Source organism: Eutrigla gurnardus (genome assembly GCF_963514095.1).
Source record: "Eutrigla gurnardus genome assembly, chromosome: 2".
Taxonomy (NCBI): Eukaryota; Metazoa; Chordata; class Actinopteri; order Perciformes; family Triglidae; genus Eutrigla; species Eutrigla gurnardus.
The window spans coordinates 22834645-22859602 of record NC_139916.1 but is presented as its reverse complement, the minus strand read 5'-3'; the positions used below and the strand labels follow the sequence as shown (position 1 = coordinate 22859602).

At 41.7% G+C, this 24958-nt stretch overlaps 1 protein-coding gene across 1 annotated transcript in view; it reads right to left on the bottom strand.

Annotated features, from left to right (window-relative positions):
* cntn4 (contactin 4) overlaps positions 1-24958 on the bottom strand; it is a 148559-nt gene that overhangs the window by 5388 nt on the left and 118213 nt on the right. The window contains exons 12-18 of the mRNA XM_084024040.1: positions 19714-19841; positions 9691-9866; positions 7356-7476; positions 6735-6893; positions 3529-3678; positions 2494-2564; positions 21-255 (exon numbers count right to left, since the gene is read on the bottom strand). Coding sequence (XP_083880166.1) covers positions 21-255; positions 2494-2564; positions 3529-3678; positions 6735-6893; positions 7356-7476; positions 9691-9866; positions 19714-19841 — 1040 coding nt within the window. The remainder of the gene's footprint in view (positions 1-20; positions 256-2493; positions 2565-3528; positions 3679-6734; positions 6894-7355; positions 7477-9690; positions 9867-19713; positions 19842-24958) is intronic.

The following is a 24958-nucleotide window of genomic DNA, read 5'->3' as shown; positions in this document are numbered from 1 at the left end:
TGACATGAAATGACACACACCTTCCTCAGCAGAGTAGATAGTGGTAACAGGTCCAAACGGGCCTTCCCCCTCATTGTTGTAAACCCCGACCTTCACGTGGAAAGGCGAGAAGGGCTGGATGCTCTCGTTTTTAAAGACGTATTTGGATGCTTCAGCGGACGGTACGGCGGCCTGCATCCATCCCGTGGCACCGTGAGGTCGAAAGGCCACGACATAGCCGAAATCCGGCCCGTTCTGCAGCTCCTCTGGAACTGGCTGCAGGAAGATTAATACATTTTAAGCACTTTAAAAGGAAAACAAAACCTAATTTCAATGTAATTATTTGGTTAAAATCATTATTTAAAACTCTCAAATGATCAATTCAAGTGCAATACATATACAAAATTAAAGACTAAACGCTAAGATGAAAGACGTGGCTTTCAACTTTTTTAGGTAATGCTCTGCCTCAAAAATAACGTGCTGTACACAATAACTATTATTAGACACATCCATTACACAGTACAGTGCACTCAGCATGATACTATAAACTCAGCCGTTGTCCAGACTGATATTGGCATCATACATTTATAGCTGCAAACCTGTTTCTAGTGGATAAACCCAGCCTCTTCACTCTGGACCACTAATAGATACATACTTATAAATACATATAAAAAGCACTGTGTCAGCCCTGTTAGATACTACAAACCTTGGTTAGTATCAGTATGGATTCAGCTTCTTTAGTGAGCCTCATTTTTTACTGTGCGTATTTATCACAAACTTCCATAATATTATTCTTATTATGTTATCACATTATGACTTCAGTGGACTCATTTACAAACTGCTCTCTTATTATATTAATGATTGAAAAGTATTTGTAAATATAAATGGATGGATTTGTATGGTGTCATTTAGTTGTGGTGTCCCACAGGGGTTCTTTGTGTTCCTCATAATTATTAATCACTGCATCTTAATCTGTGTTTACATTTCTGCTCTTGATACTTGTTTGTTTCATTCACAAACATTTTTCAGACCTTTCCACACCAGGGACGTTTTTCTGTGTGCAAGTAATACTTTCACCCAGAAAAGGAATATTACGTTGAAAAACAGCGATATACTTTTTAGGCATCAACCATTGTGTGGAACAGACATACTCAAAATGTACATTAGTGAACAAAAAACGTGGACAATCCTGCCTACTAGATTGACTCCTCCTATTCTTACCTTTCACAATAAAAGACCTAGACATACTGCGTACACTGTAACTGTTTACCAGAGGGAACTCAAATTCACTTAGCATTTTGCTAAAGGGAAACTCAATTAAAAAAAAATCACAGTAACTTAGGCTATACAACAATTGACCTCAGACAGACTGCCAGATGCTGCTTTGCCTCAATAAGATTCTGGTAGTTTGTCCACTGCCTGTGCAAATTTATTGAAACCTTTTAGTAAAAACTTGTTGCAACTGCTGCAAATTTGCATTGCTGTCAGTATGTAGCAGTTTGATGTGAAATATTTGCATGTTAGTATCTCACATTTTTGTGTTGAGTATCCAAGTGTGTACAGGCTTTTACATACGTCTATAAAGATTAAACTGAACTTAAGAAAAACAACCAGTTAATGCATATAATTGTATTAAATGTCTTATTGAAAACAAATGAAAAATGTAAATGGTAAAATGATTAATCAATTAATCATTAAATTTGCAGTAAAATAAGAAAAACGGTTCGTAACTGTAGTGGGCTGGCTTATTCATTGTAGTGCTATTGCTTGAAGCAGATTTAATAATGAATACAAAAATATTTTATAATTATGAAATACTCTATTATGAATCATAAACTCATGAAACAGTGTAAACAGGTGAAGGAGAGTGATAGGATTCAGCTTCAGCTCTAAAACACAATGAATTTAAGTAACATAATTTAACATTTCATTTAGGATTCCATTTTCAGCCACGCTACAGGTTTTAAGAATTAGCGTTTAACTTGTAAGCACAAGTCAAAATTAAAAATGTAACACTGCACCTCTGCTTTTATGTCCAAAGGAAAATGCCTCAGGAACTTTCAGCGCTGAGGCAGAATTGTGACTTTGCTAAGCAGAAGTTAGACTTTAATTGAACTCCTACATATTGAAACATCAACACTGATTCTGTGAAACGTTTCACAGTGGGGGCTGATGATTTTGAGCAGCCTGAATTAATATAAGCTTTTGGAGCTGGATGGATACGCAGGGGCTTTGAAGGAAAGAAAAAAGAAAGAAAGACAGACAGGGAAAACAGTTTGAAAAAAAAGTTGCGGCACCAACCATTGAGTTTAATTATCTTATTGAAACCTCAAAGGCATTTGTCTCACCCCTAGGGTGACAGCAGCAGTTATTGCCTCTCTGTTCTTAAAAATGAAATGCCATACATTAAGGAGTTCAGCTGTTATTAATGAAACACAGTCCCAGATCCACAGAGAATAATGACGTCTGGCGCCCTCCTCCATGGGTGAGAGGATCCTGAGCAAGCTTGCTTACCTCCCATGTGATGACTAATTCGGAGCGACTGCCACCGCCTCCGTTCACGTTAGCTGGTGTGACCTTCGGAGCTGGAGGAAGAAGACAGATCAGCTTAGCCCTGTTGACTTTACACAACACTGAAAAGGCACATGCAATCAGTTTCCATGTCTCTACTCCCAAGAAATAACTTTTTGACATGGTTGAACTTCAACATGCAGAAATCCTGTAAGATATCAGCAAACATTTGCAGACAAAACCAGCCTGTGATTCCTCTTACACCGGAAGACACCAATGGGGCAAGACACAAAGACACACAGAGGACCTAACCAGGTTGAATCCAGCTCTCTCTGGGTGCATAGCCACTTTTTAGAGATGTACAGAGATTTAAGCAACATAATTTAACATTTCATATAGGATTTCATTTAGAGATCTATAATTTGTTATCATTTTTTTTAGATTTGAATTTGTAAAGAATTCTAATTTCTTGAAGTGGCCACTCCCAACATAAAATTTGCATTTTGAAGTAACAAAAATAGAAATGTCTGGAACTTTAATTCAGGGATTGCTTGATATTTCAAGCATTATGCTTGCAAAGAGTTAGGTGAGAAGATTGATACCACATAATACATTAAGCTACAGCTGGTAGAGTGTAAACCATGTGGAATAGCTAGCCTAACTCTTCCCAGGGTGAATAAAATGCACCTACCAGCTTTTAAAGCTGACTCATTAATATGTTTTGTTTGTTAGTGAAATGCAAAAAAATTAAACGTATAGTTTTTTAGGGGTTTATAGTTTTGTCAGGCTAGCAGATTTCCAGTCTTTGTGCGAAGCGAAGTGAAGCATCAAAGCTGTAACAGACAGACAGGCAGACAGACAGACAGGAGAGGAGTTTCAATCTTCTTATCTAACCCTGAGCAATAATGTTGAAGTATTCCTTTAAGGAAATAAAGAAATAAATCACATTAGTTTTGGAAGGAAATAATAAACAGACATGACATACTTTTACGATAGAGGCATTAGGGAAGTTTTTTTTTATTCTCATGCAGTACATACAGGTCCCCTTTGTCCTTGCTTGTTTAGATGGCTTGCTGGGCTCGCCGGTCCCGATGGTGTTGCTTGCCAGGACTCGAAACTCATACTCCACCCAAGGGCTCAGTTCTATTACTGTAGCTGTCAGCCGGTGGCCCCCCACCACCTCAGGAACTGGCATAAAACACACAGTGCCCCCTTTAGCATCAAACAACTTTGTGTGTGTTTCCTATGTGTGTGTGTGTGTGTGTGTGTGTGTGTGTGTGTGTGTGTGTGTGTGTGTCAGTTTAGCATCATAGAATAACCTCCAGGCTGACATAGCTGGTAGGACCCCACCACAGATACAGGTGTAATCCTTCCCAAGGACACATAGGGCCCTAGTTTCGTAGACCAGGCGCAGTCAGCTCTCAGCGCACCTGCGCCACGCCGACGGGTTGTGTCCGCCTGGACTTTGCAAGTTTCGTGCACCGCGCAGGCTCGCGCAGGCACACCTCCCGTCTCGCCCACCCGCGCAAGTGGGAAAGAGGGAGGAGAAGAAGGCGTGAGTGGGAGACGAGGAGGAGACGAAGCGTGGACTGGGATTAATACAGCCGATTCAGATCTTCACCAATCAAATGAGCTCCTCTCCTCTCCTTTAATGCGTTAGGGGAGGTTCAGTGCAAGTTCCGTCACTTGACAACCCGATGACAGAAGCAGCGCCGCCGCTCCCACCACGCTCATCACGCGCTGTGCGTGCTTATCATAATAATAACAATGCCGATATTATAAAAAACAGGAGAGAGAGAGGGAGATGTTTTGGTCCGAGAGGCTGAGTTTCCGTTACGGTGCCATCCGCCTTTGATCTGACGTCAGATGTGACGGGACAATCTATATAGATATTAATTCACGTGTTGATTTGATTAATTGCATTAAATAGTGTTTGTTGTGATTATTTATTGCATTTAAATGTGCCTGGAACTGTGGAAACCTGCCTGTGAGGTCTCGGTGACGTGTGCGCACTGCGCGCCGGTCCGCCAAACTTCCACTCCGCCAGCTGTGATTCGCCTTGAATGAATGGACTTTATTTACGCCTTGCGCCGAGAGTAGACCAGAGGGGTATTCAATCAAACTCGCTAAGTGCAAAGCCGGGCTAATTTCGATAAGCCTCGCTACCTTTAGCGAGAGTTGCGTTCCATCAACGTGACTTGAGGCACTCTCCGCTAAGTGACCATGGGAATTTATCCGACCAAACTAGCCTGCCCTGGGGCAGGCTAAACATCAGGCTTACTTTAGCGGGGGTTTCAGAGAAGTCCGTCTGTCGGAAACAACTGTACCAGCAGAAGGTTCCGCCAAGCCTAGTCCTCGTGATTTCGTCACGTGAAAGACCAAAAATGACCAAAATTACATATATCAAGTACAAACAGACTATATTTTCATCAAGCGTCTAAGAATACACGCTTGCAATTAAAAAAATATGAATAAATCGTTTATTTTGTTTAAGACCAACTGGCCATATCATTATCTAAAGCCCCCAGTTGGATGAGTGGTGATGCTCCTGCCCCCGGATGTGGGCATTGCAGGTTCACAGTACTTCCGTATTTAATCGCTCGGTAATTCTTGCCCAAGCAGCCTCACGATTTTTATTTATCACTACAGTATTCCCTTTATTGGTTATGATGGGTTTGTACTCCTCATACAGTTCCATCAATATTTTTTGCGCTGGTCTTTTCTGCCATTTTCTCGATGATTCGACATTCACGGTTCTGGTCTGGCTTCATATCCCGTGAACGGCGTAACACACGACAACGTTAACCTGGCTTGAATTAGCCTCAACAAGGCGCGGCTGAAATGCGTTAATGGAATGGGTTTAGCCGCAAGTGGAAGTTGGCGTTAGTTCTAACTAGGCTTAACCAGGTAAGCGCCGCTTTAATTAGCGAGTTTGGTGGAATACCCCTCAGGTTGGAGCTGGCGGGCTTTCAGCGCACTCTCGGCGAGGCTTTTTGCCACGAAACTTCTGCTACGCCAAGCTGAATCTGTGACGCCTCCCCCTGCTGCGCCGCCACACCCATCTTGGCGCAGGCGATCCACCAAACTGCCAAACTGAAGGTACGTGTCCACAGGGGCGATTTTAAACGCGTGTGGACGCGCCGCTTCCCAGTATTGCACGCTTGGTGGGCTGCCACTAGAGGATGATTGACAGGCACTCTCCTTTAAACAACACATTTTTGCGAGCGTTCGCGAGCGTTCCCGAGGCGGCGAGTCGAGACCGGCGCCTCTGATTAGCATAAAGTAGATTCGACTTCAACTTTAGGCAAATGAGGAGCGGCCAACTCGTGCGCCGTCTCTCGACATTCGCCGCGACGTTACCAGAATGCATTGCACAGCTTTTCACATAGACAATGAATGGGACGCGGGGAAACACCGCTGCCTGTGGACACGCACCTATAGACAATGAATGGGACGCGGGGAAACACCGCTGCCTGTGGACACGCACCTTGACCGTGCGCAAGGCTGCGCGGGTCGAAACTTGCATTACGCCGGCTCCGCCACCCTGCGCCGCCCTGCGCTGCGCCACGAAACTAGGGCCCATAATGCACAAACTAACTAAAAAAAGCAAGATAACAACACACAAGAATCACATAAATAAATACACTCATTATTCAGTTTCTAATTTGGAGATCCCTTCAGCTCTCTAATAACAGGTGTTTTATTGTATAGTGTTCCAATGGAAATTACAAAAAAAAAAAAAAGAAAACAATGTCTTCTGTCGGAGGAATTGTCTTTACTCTCTACTTGCAAGGTCATTATTTAATTCTGCTTTAAATATATACGATCCTGATGGGGTAAGTCAATGAGGCCAGTAAAACTATCTCAGATCAAAGTGTCCTTAATTGGCAGAAAAGTCAATAGAACAAGGTATGCATGAGGGTGATAAATGCACATTACAAGCAATCATGCGTGGATGCTGAGCCCCATTAAAGAGGATGTGGTGGAAAAATTACGCCGGCGCTATCACTTGAGCGTGCTATCAAATTGCAGCCTAGGCAACAAGCTTCATCATTTGGATGAGACACACGTTCCGGCAGTCCCAGGAGTCCCATAAAATGGCGGTCAATGGTCATGCTACAATTGCGTACCATTTGTGGCTGGGGTAAAAATTACATCTCCAATATGCTCACAGGCGAGGCAGAATGGAGAGCGGACCCCTCCATGTGATTGGAGGAGGCCACGGCTGGTTGGATAGAGCTTACCTGTGGTGACAGCTTGCCACCCAAGGGAAAATGGTGTCCTGGCCTGGATGGTGTACGCCGTAATTGGACTGTGATTATCAGGACCAGGCCTCCAGGATAGAGAGGCTGTGGTATCAGTGATTTCTTCTACATGGATGCTGCTAGGGGGCCCTGGGGGACCTGATAGATGGTATAGCCAGGCAGGGAAAAGAAGAGAAAGATAGTGGGACAGACGGAGGTTGAGGAGCGATGGGGGGGGGGGGGGGATGTAAATCAGGAAGAGATGGGAAGATGGTGAAGAGAGTCACAGTGGCTTTAGCACCTACAGCTAGCAAAGTCATTGAAACCTTTGGGAGCTATCTGATATAATTAGACAGTAAATTTCCTTTAAACCTCGTAGGGAGAAATTTCTACTTGCCTCCCTTTTCATTCTGTCCTTTTATTTCTTCATCACGGAGGCACAACCAGTCACTACACATTAATCACTAACAAACCCCCATTGCTTCTTCAGCAATAGATCAATGAGCAATGATTTAACTGTTTGAAAACAAGCAGGTAATCTGTCATCGTTGGCAAATTTGAATTGAAGCATCATGTTCATTCTCAGTGAAAGCAAAAGGTAGAAGGAACATTGGTGCTCACCTCTGACTACCAAGTCAACAGCAATGGAGATGCTGTCCACCTTTGTTTGCACGGCACACGTGTACTTCCCTGCATGCCTCAGCTGGATGTTTCGAATCATAATGTCTCCTGCCGAATGCTGCTGTCATTCACAGAATGCACAATCACACACACACACACACACACACACACACACATAAGCAACACTATAAGCCTCCAGCTATTGTAATTCAAGAACAATACTGAATTTCTCCGCCACATGGGAACAAACCCAGCTGAACGGAAAGCTCATTCTCATGTATGTGTATCTTGAAAAATAGATCCTTAATTCCCATTGCAGACTTTCCTTCCATATTCTCAAAAAGGACACAGAAAGGCCTCTCTATATTGGGCACACTCCACACCTTTATTTCACCACTATCATTACAGAATCATACTTGCTCAAATAGCTTGATTTTGGTAGAGCAGTCACAGTTAAAACGCAGCCTAGTGGCTAGTTCCATACAGATATAGACCTTTTTGATAAAGAGTAAAACCCATTTTATTTAATCAGAAACGGCAGATATTTTGCTAAATTGGATTCCATTGAAAAAAAATGTACCGCGTCTTAAAAAGCAAAACAGCATTAAACTCACCAAAACTGCCTTGATTCATCTTTCCACTTTCTCAACAATTGTCCAACTCTGGTCTGGTGGAAATAAAACCTGACTTCATCGTGTTGTGAAAAAAATCAGGAGGAGCAAAATGAAGGTCAGACATCAGAGAAGCAGCTGTGGAGCCAGAACATTTCCACATATAATGCAGGGTTTGGTGAGTTTTATGTTTTCTGTCGACTTTGAATGAAACCTGTTTGTAGAAAATGATAGTAAGTAAAATGGTAAAAAATGTTTTTTTGTTTTTTTTTTGTCAATGGAGTCTTGCCAAGGCTGCTGTTTCTGGTGAAACAAAAAGGATCGTAACAAAAAGGTCTGTCTCTGTAGTGTTGTATTGTTTGTAATGTTGCCAGACACTGGCAAGAAAAAGCACATGATGTGGTGAATCCCTTTTGTATTGTGATCTGTAAGGTTAGGCTTAAGTGTCTATCTTTATCTTTTTAACCCGTTTTCACTGCTGGGTCAGTTTGACGTCCTCGATATACCATTCAAACGCATATTGGGATTCTCAATGAATTCTATTTCTGCTTTTCCAAAGAGGATGACAATATTCATGCAGGGAGTATAGTTATAACAGTGTGGGCGACATGGTAGCTCTGACAGGTTGAGAAGCAGCGGGGGCGGGACATAGTGATGAGTCATGCTTAATCAAGCATGCTCAATCAGTTTATTAGCGAGACTGTAATTTATGGTAGAAGAGGCACCTCAATCATAGAAGACATAGGGAAGGCACCTCAGTGCTGTATTTTCAACCATTATGTCTGCAGTTTTTGAGGAAGCCTTGTATTTTTTTTTTTTTTTAGCAAAAAGTAAGCCTGTGTAACATGCTGAGATGTAAACTGTGAACCTTTTAAAGTGTACAGCGACTGACTGAGAGTGGTTGCAGGGTGTGTATGTAAATTTTATTTTAAAATAAACCACAGGCAGCAATTTTCTGCCCATAAATAAAACACTTGATACAAACATTCCCTCTGCACTGCGGCTGAATTTATTATGACCCTGCTAAAAGAAGAAAAGGTGCAATATTGATGTACCAATGAATCTTCATAGTCACCTCTTGACCTTTATTCAATGGAATCTCTGAAGGGGTTGCAAAATAAATCAATGCCTTTTTTGAAGCAGAAGAGCACAGTCGCGCTAATAAAATGCATTCTTCGAGACAACACAATATGGTTCGTTTTCTGAAAAACATGGTGTGAAAGCTGAGACAATAGATGGATTTCTGAACGTCAAACGACTGAAAGTTTATGGAGCAGATTGTGCTGCAAGGATCACAAATGCTCAATATCCAATATAGCAAACCTGCTATCACAGAGCTCATGATTAGTGATTTGCATGTGGTGACCTTGTCAGAGGATCTTAATAAAGTGGTGGATCGTTTTGCCTATGTTAAGTGAGGGCAGTTATTGATGTTTTAGGTGATCATTTCAAGTTTTAGTGTGGGCCTCAGTGACAGCTAATAGAGGTGCAGACTGGTGGCTTCAGATTTAATTCAATCAATTTTCATCCTATTTCAGAAGAGAAAAAAAATCACACGTGTGGAAAGTGTCTTTTGATGATACCTTGTCGCTGATTGACTTACAATAGTGCACACGCATACCAACTTGTGTATTGCACCGTTTCATATGAGTGAAGTTTGCTTGTACAGCCCATACTGCAAAAGGATGCAGGATGGCAGAAACAATAATAGATTATAGACTTACACCTCCCACTTTTTCAAAAAATCCACCGTGGCTTCCAAAGTGGATGAGCTGCTCATTGAAGAACCAGGTGAACTTCAGCTCCAGAGATGGGTCATGGCTCACTTGACAGGGCAGGACCACGCTCTCCCCCACGGTGATGTCCAGCGTGGATGGCAGGGTGGTGATGGCGGTCGGCTCTGAAACACACACCATGTACGTTTGATCAAACACATTTTCCTGCCCCCGTTTTGCAGGCATTATCATTCAGCACAGGAAATGGCTTTGCAAAAAAAGCCAAGCCCTTCCATCATCCTTATGGATATGTCAGACTCAGTTAATAGAAGGATATATGGGACAGAGCACACAGCAAACTAGGCCGCACAGCTACAATAACTGGTATTAGTTTCGGCCTGAGCTCGTCCCTGTGGGGACTCAGAGACGTGTCTCTCCTGCATCTTGAGAAGCCTCCATGTGTCACTGACAGCTCAGCTTCAGCCTGGAACTCCTCCCTCCCCTATCAGCCCCAGAATTCCCAAAACGCAACCGCTAGGACAACAGTAAACAGCAGTGAGCACTTCTTCCAATCGCCACTACTCCCTTTTCAAGACTGCAGTGCATTACAATGGCATCGCGAGGGAATAAGGCGAGCGTCCTTTATCTGTACTTGTGTGTGAGCAGCGGAGGCGGAAGGTGGAAGGACATGAGAGAGGCGAGATGAGTGGGAGAGGCTTTGTTCTCAGAGTGTACAACACCTGTCGTCCTCTTGGGGGTGCTGTGATTACTTGGTTGAAATTGCCACTCTGAGCACACAGACTAAATTAACCATGGCAAATGATCCCTGGACAGGCATAGATTCATGTAGAATGTGCCGGCAGTGCAGTCTTCATCCAAAGTGAACACATACACACGCACATACATGCACGCATGCACACACACACACACACACACACCACCATAGGCTCCCAATGGATTTTGACACTTTCTGATATCAGGCCAGAATGCTATCAGCTGGTAGGTTTTTGTCATGTACACAATGAAAAGCGTCTGAGAGCCCCAGTCCTCTATTGCGAGGGCTAACTGGTGAGGGATGGCGATGCAGTAAAAATGTGCTAATAACACACAGGAGGTATTCAAGGGGCTGCATCTACTGTGTCTGCTCTGTTTTTAAAAGACGGTTACACCTTGTAAAACAAGTGCAGGAAGGAAACGGAAAACCTCAGGGTAAGAAACACACTTCCAAGTCTTGCAAAGCTATTTTATATGGCGATAGTCTAAATAATCCATCTCTGCAACATGGAAACATACTATAAATGTGTATTACTCCTCCAGCAGGATTAGTTTATTAGTCTCTATCCTAACATGAACTCATCTCCTTGTGGCGTGTGCTGCCCGGTCTCTTACTGTCTCCAGGGATTCACTGTGACAATGATGGGAATATGCTCTCTTATTACCCTCCTCTGTCATCATTTGTGACAGATTATATGGACAACCAAGGTTGGTTACACAACCACACACTGGGCTCCTGAGTATAATTTGATTGATTTTCATCTTGTATAATGCCTTGTTACCTGCTGCCACTGTAAATGTGAGGACAGTAACCCACTCACTTAACAGGGTCAATCAGAGACAAGACAGAGAGCGACAGACTGGGTGGCACCGCGGCTACTGATGCTGAGGTGGGTCAAACCGCCGTTGACGAGTTTCAGTTTCCTACTCTTGTGTTATCTCCACAGTTACCAGTTGCTACACATTACCATGAATAACCAACTATAAATTAATTAAATGTGTCAAAACCAATGTACAGTATGTTATGTAAAGTAAGTAAAAAAAAGTGACTGAAGGAAAGGAACTGTAAGAAATAAGGTTGATAACATATTTGTAGACATACAAAATGTTGAATTTCAGCTAAAATAACCCTCACTGTTTAGTTGTAAACATCCTATTCTTCATCTGAAAATAAAAGAAATTATGAAAACTATTTTAGAGAAAATCATTAGGGTATTTCTGAGCTCATCCCATTCATAAACATGCGCACATGATTAGTCTTCCAGGACTATCCATATAACTCTTTTTGTTAAGATATGGTAAGGTTTTGAAATAATTTATGTTGTGAGTATACTAGTTCGAGCACCTGCTCCTGTGTCCTGGCATCTCCCTTTCTGGCATGCTTAAAACAGTCCCTTTTGACTGGAAGTGTCACAATGTTGTGGTACCCTCTTTTCTTTTCCCCAGATATAACCAGAGGTGTAATTTATAATCCAGATAGACATACATACATATCAATAAAAATATGTTTTCCCCTTTTTAATGCAATCAAAAGTTGGAAATATAGTCTCAGCTTGGTCTTGTCCTATGTAAGTCAATTAACCTGGGATCACTAAATCCCAGACAGGCCAATATTAGCGTAGCATCAGCCAGCTGTGACCAGGGTCCAAAGACTATGTGATTCTGCTTTACAGACTCCCAGGCAATTGTTTTTAGATCTTCTTCATTTTCAGGCAGTTTTTATGTTGAATTTGAGGTAGTTATGGTTAAATGTTGATAATATTGATACTCTTTACTCGCATGGGTGTACCTCTGACCCAGGGGGCCCCAGGCCCTGGTCTCAAGGGCTAAGGGGCCCCCCAAGCCAGAGCTTCTGTGTGAAGTCGCTGTTATTAACGTGCTTTCCTTGTCACACAGACAAAGGGCTTTCCTGACAATAGCAGAGTCCCAAACGTCCAACTTAACCCGAAGAAATAGCCCAAACATTCACTAGGCCATCATGATATATTTAAGTGAGTGTTATGCCCTCAGTTTATCTATAGCACATCAAGAGTGGTGTCTTTTGTTAACCTGCTGCGACGAGTGTACCTGCCCTTGTGTTGAGTTACAGGGGTTGAGTTGCAGAGGAAGGGACTTAGTGGAGGTCAATTAGTTATAGTTATTTTCAGTAAACTGGAAAATGATTGGATGATGATAAAATAAGGGACCTTTAAAACAGAGCCTTTCTAAAAAAAACATTGTCATGGTCTCCAGTGACAAAGTGCTATGCATGGTGGGCCAACACTTCCCCCGTAACATATGTTTGACCAGAAAACAGAGCTAGCTAACACTTACCAAAGATTCCCTGTTCCTCTCGGAGGCCAGTTTCACCAGTATTCACAAAAACAGCAACCATCATGAATAATGCTCACGCTCACCCCGGCCATGGAGAATCGCTCCCAGCTTTAATGGTCTAAAGCTGTAATGTGTTAGCGTGTATTCCCCTTGAGTGTATAGACACTGTAATTTTTTCCACACACAGTGAGTGATGTGAGCTTGAATAATGCATAGTGGAGGGCATTGAAGAGCCACGGGGCACGTGATCCGGGGATTTTGAAAACAAATTTACCAGAGAAAGGCTTCACCTCAACCCTCTTAAGTCCTTCAAACTGAGATTCAGGCAGATGATGCAGAGGCAGCTTCAAAACAAGCAAAAACTTGTAAAGGAAAATGTTTTTCACTGGCAGGTGAAAGACCTTTTTCTAAAAAGCTACAGATAGGGTGATGGTTCATATCATGTATTTGAAGATAAATCAGTATAACATGCATCAAATTCCTTGTTGCTGAAAAAGCCATTCAATCCTCAGAGTATCTGGTCATTTTGGAACAAAAGAGTGGTGACTTTTATGAAAAGAAATCATTCCATCACCATTTTTTTATCCCTTTGCTTTTCAAATCGACAAACCAAAAAAGATTGCTTTCATCAGCCCAGCACAAACTCCTCCTACGCGCTTTTTTGAACGCCACTTATTTTACAAAGCACAAATCAAAGGTCTTTCAAGGACAAACGTCAAAAAAGCTTGTGTACATTGCCCAACAGATGCCAAAAAGATGCACTCAATGCTGTATTGGTAGGCTGTGCATTGGCACATCTGTAGCGACCTGCTGGTGATCACTGACAGATGGCTGCTCATTATTTTGTTCTATATGGCTGTCAGGAGTCACACATCGCATCTATTTCACATAGTTGCTGGCAGTCAACATGGACGAAAGGGTTTGATTAGAAAAGCACCTCCCATACATTGATCTAAAACTGCAATGTTTTTCTAGCCAAGCAACTGATCAGACGATTTATCTTCTGTCTCACACCACCAAAAGCCAAAAAATGGATCATTTATATAACTTTCCAAAAACCTAATCCAAAATCCACACCCAATTTGTGCAGGGTTTGAACTTTCCCTTAAAGCAATGGTTCATGATTTTTGAAGTGATGTTGTATGAGGTACTTATCCATAGTCAGTGTATAAATAGATGGTGAACACGCCCCCACTTTGAAAGAGGTAAGATGCTAAGTAATGTACTGCAGTGGTTGAGTTTAGCAGCAAAATGTGCGTGAGTCACATAAAACAATTTATATCAGTTTAAATGTATGCTATATTTAGAATATTTTCTGTCGGACTGCCCTTTCTGACCAGGAACTGAATCTGATCTACCTCATCAGTTAGCTTGTTTGTGTTACTGTGTGGCTTTGGTAAACCCAAACTAACCCTTTAAACCACCAAAGTATATAAAGAGTAAAATGTCACAAACCAGCTTACCTGTTGAGGCAGCAGTTGACGTTTTCAAGTGTAAAACCAACCTGTTATCACTTCAAACAAGTCAAATAACAGCTTGGTCAGTGCTCCTCTGCATCTGACGCTCCTTATGTGCTCCTAGCACATTAATGCACCCAAACCACCCTCGCCATTATGACTAGAGCAACTGAAGTAGTATAAAGTAAAGTAAAGCTAACAGTCATGTCAGTTGTAAGCAATGTGAGTTGCTTGTCAGGTGTTAGTCTGTGGCTCAGAGGTAGAGCGAGTCCAATTGGAAGATGGGCAGCTCAATTCCAAGACCACATGCAGAAGTGTCCTTGGGCAAGATACTGAACCCCATTGTAGCCCCCCAAGGCTGTGCCATCAGTGTATGAATGTGTGTGAATGGGTTTAGACTGAATGTAGTGTAAAGTGCCTTGAGTGGTTGAAAAGACTAGCAAAGCAGTATTGAATTGCAGGTCCATTCAGTCATGTGATTCGGTTGTCACTTACTCGTGTCATTAGTTACGCAAGTCATGCTCTATTCCTATACATGTAACAAGCGTATATTGACACGCCTTCTCTCACAAGTGCAAATCTGATGCTAGAGGGTTACGGAGAACGTCATAGTTTAGTTTGAAGTTTCGGAGCACTGACCAAGTTGATTGTGTTGATACGACCAAGTGCAATACCATGAATGTCTTCCAGCAGAGGTCTGTGGAAATGTACGCTGCTCACATCTCTATGGCAGCAGACTTTTTACTTTTCTCTTTTTAACAGCAATCATTTTCTGAATGCGAATGAATAAAAAAAAGCATGCTAACATGCTCACAATGACAGTGATGATGTTAACCACGTTAAGGCGTGTTAGCATGCTAATATTCCCTAAATAGCACTAAGCACAAAGCATAGGCTTTGGCTGACGTCATGGTTTTGGTTCAACATGTATTTGGTAATATAGCAAAGTATTGGACGCGTTATAATTTTTACCTCATGATGGCACCAGAGGAAAATTCAAGCGATAAAATAAAAACAATTCATCCTGAGGGGAACATAAATGTCTGAACTATATTTAATTGGAATCTATACAATAAGAACACGATACAATAACCACACAAATATGTATAATTTGCTTTCAAAACACCTTCAGAGCAAATACATATGCAAAGATGTGTCACAGTAGTGGGGAGGTGAATTCCCTTCAGGGTTTACAGAGGCAAACAGAAGTGAACGCAGCTCAGAAGTTTTGACTTTGCTGACCATCTGCAATCATGGGAGGCAACCCTAATTGCAACGGCACATCTCCAATGTCATCAAAATTCAAAGAGCATGTCTATAATCAAGTGCAATTAATCTGCTAATATCCCCCCAGTGTTGGAATAATGGGGACATTAACAGGGCTCATCTGTTGTGACTGCGCCGCCACTGTTTGCTAGGTGGCTTTTTCACAGCAGGAGACGCCGACCGTTTTTTGACAGGTATTTTTCTGCATTCATATCACCAAAGTCAATTTGAATAAACTACTGTCATCTCCCATAAGGGCTGCTCCGGCAACACACATTTCTCTTCGCTAAACAGATTTTCAATCCTCAATGAAATAGTGCATGTAAATTACCCCGTCCCATTTTCCAAACAATATCGATTGTGACAGAAAGGCACGAGATCATATACAGGGAACATTTGCACATCGGCGGCAGAAAACAGCTTCAACGTAGGATGATGGAAAGGATGCAAGTGAGAGAGGGTGTCAAATAAAACTCATATTCCCTTTCACAAGAATAATAAGTGGATAACGGCGGTGTCTATTGACGCTTAGAAGATGCGGGTGTGTTTCCTTGCAGCTTGATTGGAAAACCACATATAGGCCATCAACCTGAACACACCCCCCCACCCCCGCCCGTTTTCATTTCACAGTGTGTGATGAATGGGCAAACGGAGTGTGGAGTGTAACTGAGTATACCAATACCAATGATGTGCTTTTTATTATGGCACAAACTTGAGCTCTGTGCTTAAAATGTCGCACCAATGAACATGGTCACGTGCAAAAATATAAATACACTGACATTTTCTGTCAAAAATGTCTTCACTTCAATTAGGCAAAGATTACTGACTATTTTTGTGGAAAAGGCAAGAGTCATCAATGGGATGCAAAGCAAGGCATCAGCATAAATCAGCAGTGAGGTGCACTCTAAGCTTTCCCCACATCCTTGACTGGTGCTGACTTTCAATCATTCATAATATATGAAATCTGTCTTTTATAATTTAACATTAAAAGGAAACATGCATTGATAGTGATTTACAGAAGGAAGAGCTGGTCTGGAGTCTTTGTTTTTTTTTTTAAACTCCATTATGAGATGCATTTTCTGCTTAAAAGGAAATTATTGTATAGATACAGGACATTCCTCTTACTGTTATTCAAGTTGACATCAATTACTGTTTTTAAATATTCAAACAAACACTTCCCTATGGGGCTAACAAATGATAACATTTTCCATAGGACTTGTGTGAGGAAAAAAATTAGAACGGTTTTCTAGCAGAGCACGACATTTCAAAGGATTTTACCAATTTTACAGATCGCCAACATGTAGAAGAAAGACAATTGAACGGATTGAATCTCTGAGGAAAACATGATAAACTACAGAAGAAGAAGCTCTATCTACGAGACTTCATGAAAAAATGATTTACCTTCAAGGAGTGATGGAAAACACACAGCATTTCTGATATGGTCTGGGGAATATGAAGGATTTTGGCACCACTTTATTATTTGTTCCCCCCCTGTATCGTGTGCAATTCATTGCTTAACAGGTCAAAGGTATCCTCAATACCAATTTAGGGAAACCATGTGTGTATTGATTGTTTACATGTGATTATACTGAACCATATTCTCTCTCAGGTAGGTGAATGAAGGTTCTGAGTGAATGTGTCAACAGGGTTTGCCTTGACATCCCAGAATACGCTGCTTGTAGTGAAACTGAAGAACTGCAGTGGCAGCTGTCTGATTTGTCTCATTTGATGTTAAGATTTCCAATAATCTGTTGAAATATGCATGTAAATCTATACCAAACTTTGTGAAATATGAGACGTGAACTTTTCTCACTTCTATATAATGAAGATCAATAATTCTTTAAATCTACAGAAGCCAGCCAACTAGGAAGGTCAAGGCAGAACAAATAACAATAACACAAATGAACTGTGCAACCTCTGTGAAAAGGAGGTCACAATGAGGGTATAGTTCACTGAATATGTCAGCAAATCCCCCAGGAACTAGAGGAGGCGAGAAGTTCCCAGTGGACAAAATAGCAGTGTGCATGGAATGAAACCACCAAATGCACTGCACTTTAAACCCAAATTATTTCATACTAAAAGACCATTAACCAAGGAAAGTAGTTAAAAATAATCAAATGCAGATTAAAAGAATAGAAACCGTTTTTTCAAGGAAATTAAAATATGAACATACACAGGAACACATGGAGGGCAAGATGGTTGATGATGAGTATTTAAGGTTTAAGGTTGCAGAAACGGTTTTATCCTTTATTCAAAAGGTGGTCAAATTTGGTACAAGTCCAATATCCTCTGGAGGTTTGTTCCAGCTCTGTGGTGCACGGTAACTACGGTGCTTCTCCATGTTGATTTGCCCTCTGGGAACAGTTAGGGGCCCAAAAGGCTGAGAGGGCTCATATTGTAAAAGACAGTCATGTGTGTGTGTGTGTGTGTGTTTTTTAGAGACCTGTAGACAAGCAGCACTTGAAACACTCTTCTCTGACACATTGGAGGATACCTGGCCACTGCTGAAATGTTTGGAGATGTATTGGTCTTTGTTAGGACTCCAGCAGTTGCTTTGTGAATGAGCTGACTGAGAGGTTCTGTAGACAATAACATTTCTACCATATTCCCTCGAGTTGGTTGCAAATGGGAATTGATTTGTATGACATTTAACTATTAATGGCTGATTACGTCCCTATAATTTCATTACTGAGGAAGTAAACAAGCTTACTGTATTTGTCAGAGGTAGAGTTCAGATGCAATTGGTTTCGAGTGATTGATCAGCCCATCAATAGTGCAAAAAAGAGTGTGTGCATTATTCACATTGTTGCTGATGATGTTAGAGAAGAATGATTGCTTACTCATTCTCAGTTCTAAATTCTAAATGTTGGGTTTTATTTGGAAGTTATTACAAGGAACTGGTAATTAATCAGGTAAGACCTACACATTATAAAAGACCATCAATGAGAACACTGGCTATTTCAATCAGATTCCCTGCAACATCCGACGATGCATGCAGGTTCACGACAAACTCCTTCAACTCAGACTCCATCAGAGCCCCCAGATAGGCGCAAATCCTGCTTTGCTGCCGCCTTTGACCTGCAGTTAGAGCTCCGGCAGCAGGTTGAGAGCTTTGCGCCCGGCAGCAGAGGCTCCTCATCCAAGCAGGAGGAGAGCTTCGTCTCATTGCTGGGAGCCAAAACCAACACCATACTACTGAAGGCCCAGGTCTAGAGGGAAGGGAGGCACAGGGAAACCAGAACCGGGACTGATCGGGGATAACTGTCAGACTCTGCTGCAGGAAAAGAGATTTTCACCATGGCTTTTCTCCACAATGACGGCCAAAATCATCACAAAAATAAAGTTCCTTTGGTCGCAAATGTGTTTGCTCTGCTTTTCCTCATCTCTTTTCAGGATCATTACTGATTCAGCATTAGTTCATGGTGCTTTTTGTTTGCCAGAGAATGATTTAACCCGAGCAGAAGCAATGATATTGTCAATATTGTCATTGAAATGGTCTGGAAGCTCATTCACAGAGGGTAAAGTGAGGGTAGACAATGCACAGATATTCTCCTTGACGTACTGCTTTTTAACAGGATTATGTGCACTTAAGTAGTTATACTCAGAGTACAAAAAAAAAAACCCCAAACAAACCCAGAAGTGATCTGATATAGCAAGGTCAGTTTCAGTAACAGGTCAGTGTAAGCAACAATATTTACACCCTTAGTTACAGCAAGCAAGACTCTGCTCTCTGATGTAGAGTATAATAAGTCATAGTGCCAGGGCAGAAATACAATCTTCAGCCCCGATTATCTAACAAAACCAGGCCTCACAGCCACGCAGTATATCCTCTGTCAGGACTGGAGGCACCGAGGCAGTGAGCTGAAAGTTTTCTGCAAACAGACAAAGCAACCGAGGTGTGTCTGCCTCTCCAGTGGTGACAGCACAGAGAAAAAGCTCTACTGAAGACGGAGTGAAGGAGGTGGTTGGAGGCTTCAAAAATCAGTGTTCTTCTTCTCTGTGTTGTTCATGTTTTATTTATTTAATCGAATATTTCAGGTTAGTTTCAGGTTAGTTTTTCAAGAAGCGGAACGAAACATCAAGCAACTCTATCTGAGGGCTGTCTGAGTGAAAAAAAAAAAAAGCATTGTAAAAAGGTGTCCAGCACTTTATTGGTCAGGGTCCCTGCTGACTGAACTGCAACAGAGGCAGTTATAAAATGTAATGAGGGAATAGGAAATACCTTTGACGGTGACACTTCCCGTGCTGCTTGCCACGCCAAACCGGTTTTTGGCCACACAGGTGTAGAGGCCTGCATCTGATTTGGTTGCATTCCATACCCGAAGGTTACCGTTGTCCAAGATGGAGACCCTGTAGTTGAAAAAGAAAACCATTTTTATTACTGCCCATTCAAAATCTAGAATGGTTCATTGACTCCAGAGAAGTGAAGAAGAGTTTAACTGTTACGTTAGTATACCCATCACACAGCAGCATAAGTGAACTGCAGTCAATGAGCCGCAGCCTGTTAAGGCCCGATGTGGACAAAATGTTCGACTCAATCTGCAGAGCCTTGAAGCCCCGCCCCCTGCTGTTGCACAGAGCGCTGCTCCCTTGTTTATTAAAGGTTTATGAATATTAAATGAGTCACATGTCCATCAACTTCATCATTATCAAATTTGACACTGCACCGATGAACGCGTCTCAACTAGGGTTGCACATCTCTTTGTGATAAACGGTTCGATATGCATCTAGATACACAGGTTACGATTCGATTCAAAAACGATATCCTTTTATTACAGACCGATTCGATTCAAATCGATTCCATACAGTGTAAGAACGATACGATTCGATTCTACGGTTAATATTTGTTGTAGATATTTTATAAAATAAAGAAGCCGATTCTATGAAAGTGACAGTACTTTAGTTTCTTTTCAAATACCACATATCCCCAAGCATTGTGGCTGTATGGCACTGGCAAAAAAAACAAACAACCAGAACAACAAAATCACATGTCAATGTATTTATTTTTAGATATGGACCAAAAAAAAGTCTGGCTGAATCGTTGGATGGCGGTCACAGGACAGTGTCGTGGACGCTACCCGTGCTGCGGCCGCCTCTTGTGGCGTAAGTTGAGACACAAGCGATCGACATTCAAAGCCGTCCGTCTCTCACGTGCGGTCGTGGAGTGCCTGCAGTCACACGGCAGCGTTGCACCACCTCCTCCATGTTCTGTGTTGTCCCTTGTTTATAACTCATACCAGCTAGGCATCTACGGCGTTTCACCGGCAGCTTCAGCTCTCGCGTTGTTTTAGAGACGCTGGTGTAATGCCGCCCATAGATATGATGCCGCCGACCGCTTCAAAGTCTCGCGATACTCGATCCATGACTCTGTAACCGATTCATCTAGGAATCCATTGATAATTCGTATCGATTGAGGAGGCTGCTACCGATGCAGCCGTATCTCTCACTTGTTGAACCGAATACCCGGTCGCATCGGTTTATCGTTTACAACCCTAGTCTCAACATATGCGGAGAACAGAGATTTTTCACTTTAGATGCTGCTATGGACGCATTTAAAAATGCAACATGCATTGTAAAAATGCAACATGCATTTAAAAATGCGACTGTGTGGCATAGGGTTGAGATAACAGCAAAGACAAGTGGCTGTAGTAGCAGAGATTTGTCAGTGTCTCCAATTAAGTTCTGCTTCTTTGCAGATGAGAAATAGGATTGGATTTTCAAGGGTGACAAAATCAGCACATGACCATGGACCAGGACAACAGTGGCATTATGCCCTTTATACAATGACAATAAGTGCTCCAAAAAAAGGTCAAAAAGCTTTCGCAAAAATTTTTATTTTCTAAATAACAAGCATGTATGGAAATTGTGCCCTTGAAAGTACTGGGGGAAATCAACAGTGGACCAACTCATCAAAGCACGATGAATTTTAATTATCTCAAATGCTCTGCTGAATCTGCAAACTGTAAATATGAAATAGCGTCAGCCTGATTGTAAAGAGGGGGAATGATGTGTGGCCTGTAAATTGCTTTGTTCACCTATGAGTCAAAGGAGTCACAGCAAACATGATCATCCACTGTTAGCTGGTGTTAGATGTCTGAGCAAACTGAAGAACCACAGCGGGAGAGGTGATTTTGTTTAATAATGGTTCATTTTCATATTAAGACGCCAGCATGTATGTGCTATTTCATAAATATGCAGGAATATGCATGGCCGCTGCACCTGTCGATATATATATATTTATACTAACAATGGGTCAAATGACTGTGGAAGGGGGCAGTCGAGATTACAAACTCACAGATAATTATCGCCAGCTTTTCAGAGCATTTTACCACCTTTCAACTCACTATTGTGGATTTACGACTCGCAACTACTGTTTTGTGATGGTTCAGCACAGTGATGGGTCAATCAATCCATCCTCCAAGTTCAGTAGGTAACTGTGTAACCTTGCAAAGACTTGCAAACATAAAAAAAACATATTAACTATCTCAAATTAGGTAACTTGGTCAGTAACTTAAAATAAGTCAACATTTTGCATTCCAGTGGGACACCTGGGTGAAAGCATACCCTTCTTTACTGCCATTTTACTCTGAATGGAACCATAATTTACGAAATGAACATCATGCCGAATTGAAGAATAATTAAATTTAGCAATTGAGAACATAAACTAATGTTTAAAATGTTTTTTTGATTTATTATTATTTATTTATTTACACCCATTCATTTGACAAAGTATTCCCTATTACTTTTACCCTCCTCTAACTAACTGTAAAGCACCAAATCAAACAATCAGTATTCTTGAATACTTATTACACAACTGCATTAATAAACAGTGCAAGAGAGCCAAGATTCTAAGTCACAGACCCACTATCTTATTAGACTGATGTCCCTCCCACAAACCATCTTACACTTCCTCTCCTGCTTTTGAATAATTCACAACACCCATTGACAGTTAAAGTTAATTGATTGCAGTCTCAGCTGAAACAGAGAGGAGTTCAATAGCCTTGTAAGTTTAAATGACACATGGCACAGAAAACACCTCATCAGCTCTGGCTGTTTCGTGAGCATGCAGGGTGCTTTCTCGTTTGCACCAGTGATGCATTTAACTGGATGTACTTGTGAAATGCAGTTGTTACCCCCCCTCCCCCTCTTGCTTCACAAGCTTTCAAGTGGTGGATGTGATAAGATAAAATGCAGAGACAGTTATGTGGGACAATCTACTTCTAAAACCACATGGTGCTGTTGAGTGGAGACTCTGGCTAAGAGAGAAAAGTGCTGAATGCAAAGCAGCCAACAATGACCATCCCTAACCCCAGAGGCATATCACTGCATGGGATGGCATGTAGTTAATGACATCAAACTATTAGCAATCAGTGAGAGTGAAAATGCACCCAATTCAAGATAATCAGCAAAAGGCTCACAGCAACACCTCAACATAACAACTGGATCAAAATTCTTAGGGCACAATCATTCCTATATGAGTTCCAAATGCTATGCTGTTGAAATAATTTGATTATAGTAATCAAGTAGTCCACTTGCACTTTTTAGGTCCTTTTATTTTTTTCTTCTTTACTCACATAACAGACTACTTTGCCAGTGCTTCCAGCTGGCTCCCTGAGGTTTGTCCTGAGTGCAAATCATCATGACAGGAAAAAAGAAAGTCTCAATGAAAAACACAGTCTCATCGAAGACTACTTGCTGATACCTTGTGTAGTCTACTCAAACAAAGACAGAGTCACGGCTGCTTGTGATGGCAACTAATGTGCACAGAGAAAGTCCCATGGGTGTATAGAGAGGAGTGGATACAGTGTTGGAGGGGGGACTTTATTAATTCCTATGAAAGTTGTTCAGTGGCTCATTAAGCAAAAAAAAAGTTCAACTTCCGAGTATAAAAATGAGATAACATTACACAGATCTGCTGTCGATCCTCCGTATCCATGGGCCCATAGAGGAAGCACACTAGTGTTTGGTTTAAGAATGCTTCCCAGCTCTTGGTCCAGCCTCATTATTGAGCTCATTCATATGAACGGAGGAAGGGAAATAACTTTGGATTTGGCTACTGGGGCATTTTGCAACTTTTAGGAACTACTGATTTAAAGAAGGGCTATTGAAGTGTTCATACTGGGAAGTTGATTTACTTAAAACATATATATTTACAGATCTCTTTGCCAATGTAAGTCTGTAGGACTAATCAGTTTGGGTGCAATGGCGTCACATGATGAACCACAAAGTGATAATTACATAGTTTGTCCACACATTTGTTTCAAAGCCTGGTGGTCTTCTTGACTTGGAAAACACCTGTGGTTGAAGCCAGCCTACAGTGCCTTGCAAAAGTATTCAAAAAAGTACTGCCTTATATGAAATTATATTTGAATTTTACACAGAACAGTAATTTAGTTTCCACTGTAATTTGAAAAGCCTTTTGAAATAACCAATACAATTCAGTAAATATAAAAAATGTCCATTTCATTACGTTATATTCATGTAAAAGATATACAAATGTCAATTAGATGGTATTCTGAATGATAAATTAATTAAAAAAATACTGCTAATGATAATTATCCGTTTATAGCAATCTATTTGACCAAGAGAGATGAGATCACTCTACATGGCTTCCACTGTCCCTGCATGTGTTCATTGCAGTCTGTATATTCACTCTCTCCTCGTCCTCGGGGACAAAATAGCTATGATGTGACTTGTGCATCATGCATCTTGCAAGAGGTGGCTCTGGACAATGGTGCCGCATGTGAGCACAATGGCTTTTATAGAGTTATTTCTACACCAGCCCTCCTGCGGAGCCAAGACTACATGTTCTTAACCACATTGTCTCCTCTGAAGTATTATTTGTTGACTGGGTGAGTGTACTATCAATCCTCTTTTCTTTCATCGATGACAAAGAAGGACAAGCAGACCGGGTTCGTCATTATAGTCTGAAGCTAATGAAAGAGCAGAAGAGCTCAAATGCGGCAGTAGTCTGCTGACGCACAGCGGTAGTGAATAAGACACGGAGGCTCACTATTAACACGTTTTGCTCCTGCCTTCCCTCGTCTCCGCCGTGGCCTTGACAACATGTCTGCACGAGGCGCCCATTATGTGCGGAGACACTTCCCACCTCCATCCCGAGAGAAGCCAGCAGAGGGGCAGGTATCAATAATTCACAGGTGAGATGAACACAAGTGCCACATCCTTTCATCCCGGTCTCACACAGGTTTAATGGACACAGCAAATAAGTCTCCTAAAAGGAGGCGATTATTTTTGAACAAGGCGAGGTGGCCACATGCACTTGTGTAATCCTAAAAAAAACACAGGTGTGTATTTTGGGGGAGATCAAGCCTCTGAAGACAGGGCCTGTGCAGTGTTGATCCTCCCTGCCCTGTGACAAGATGAAAGAGACAAATAACATCAGTCCCCGAGCAGCTATCACTGCACTGTGAAGTGGAAATCGCAGGAAAAGAGCCCGATCCAAAGTG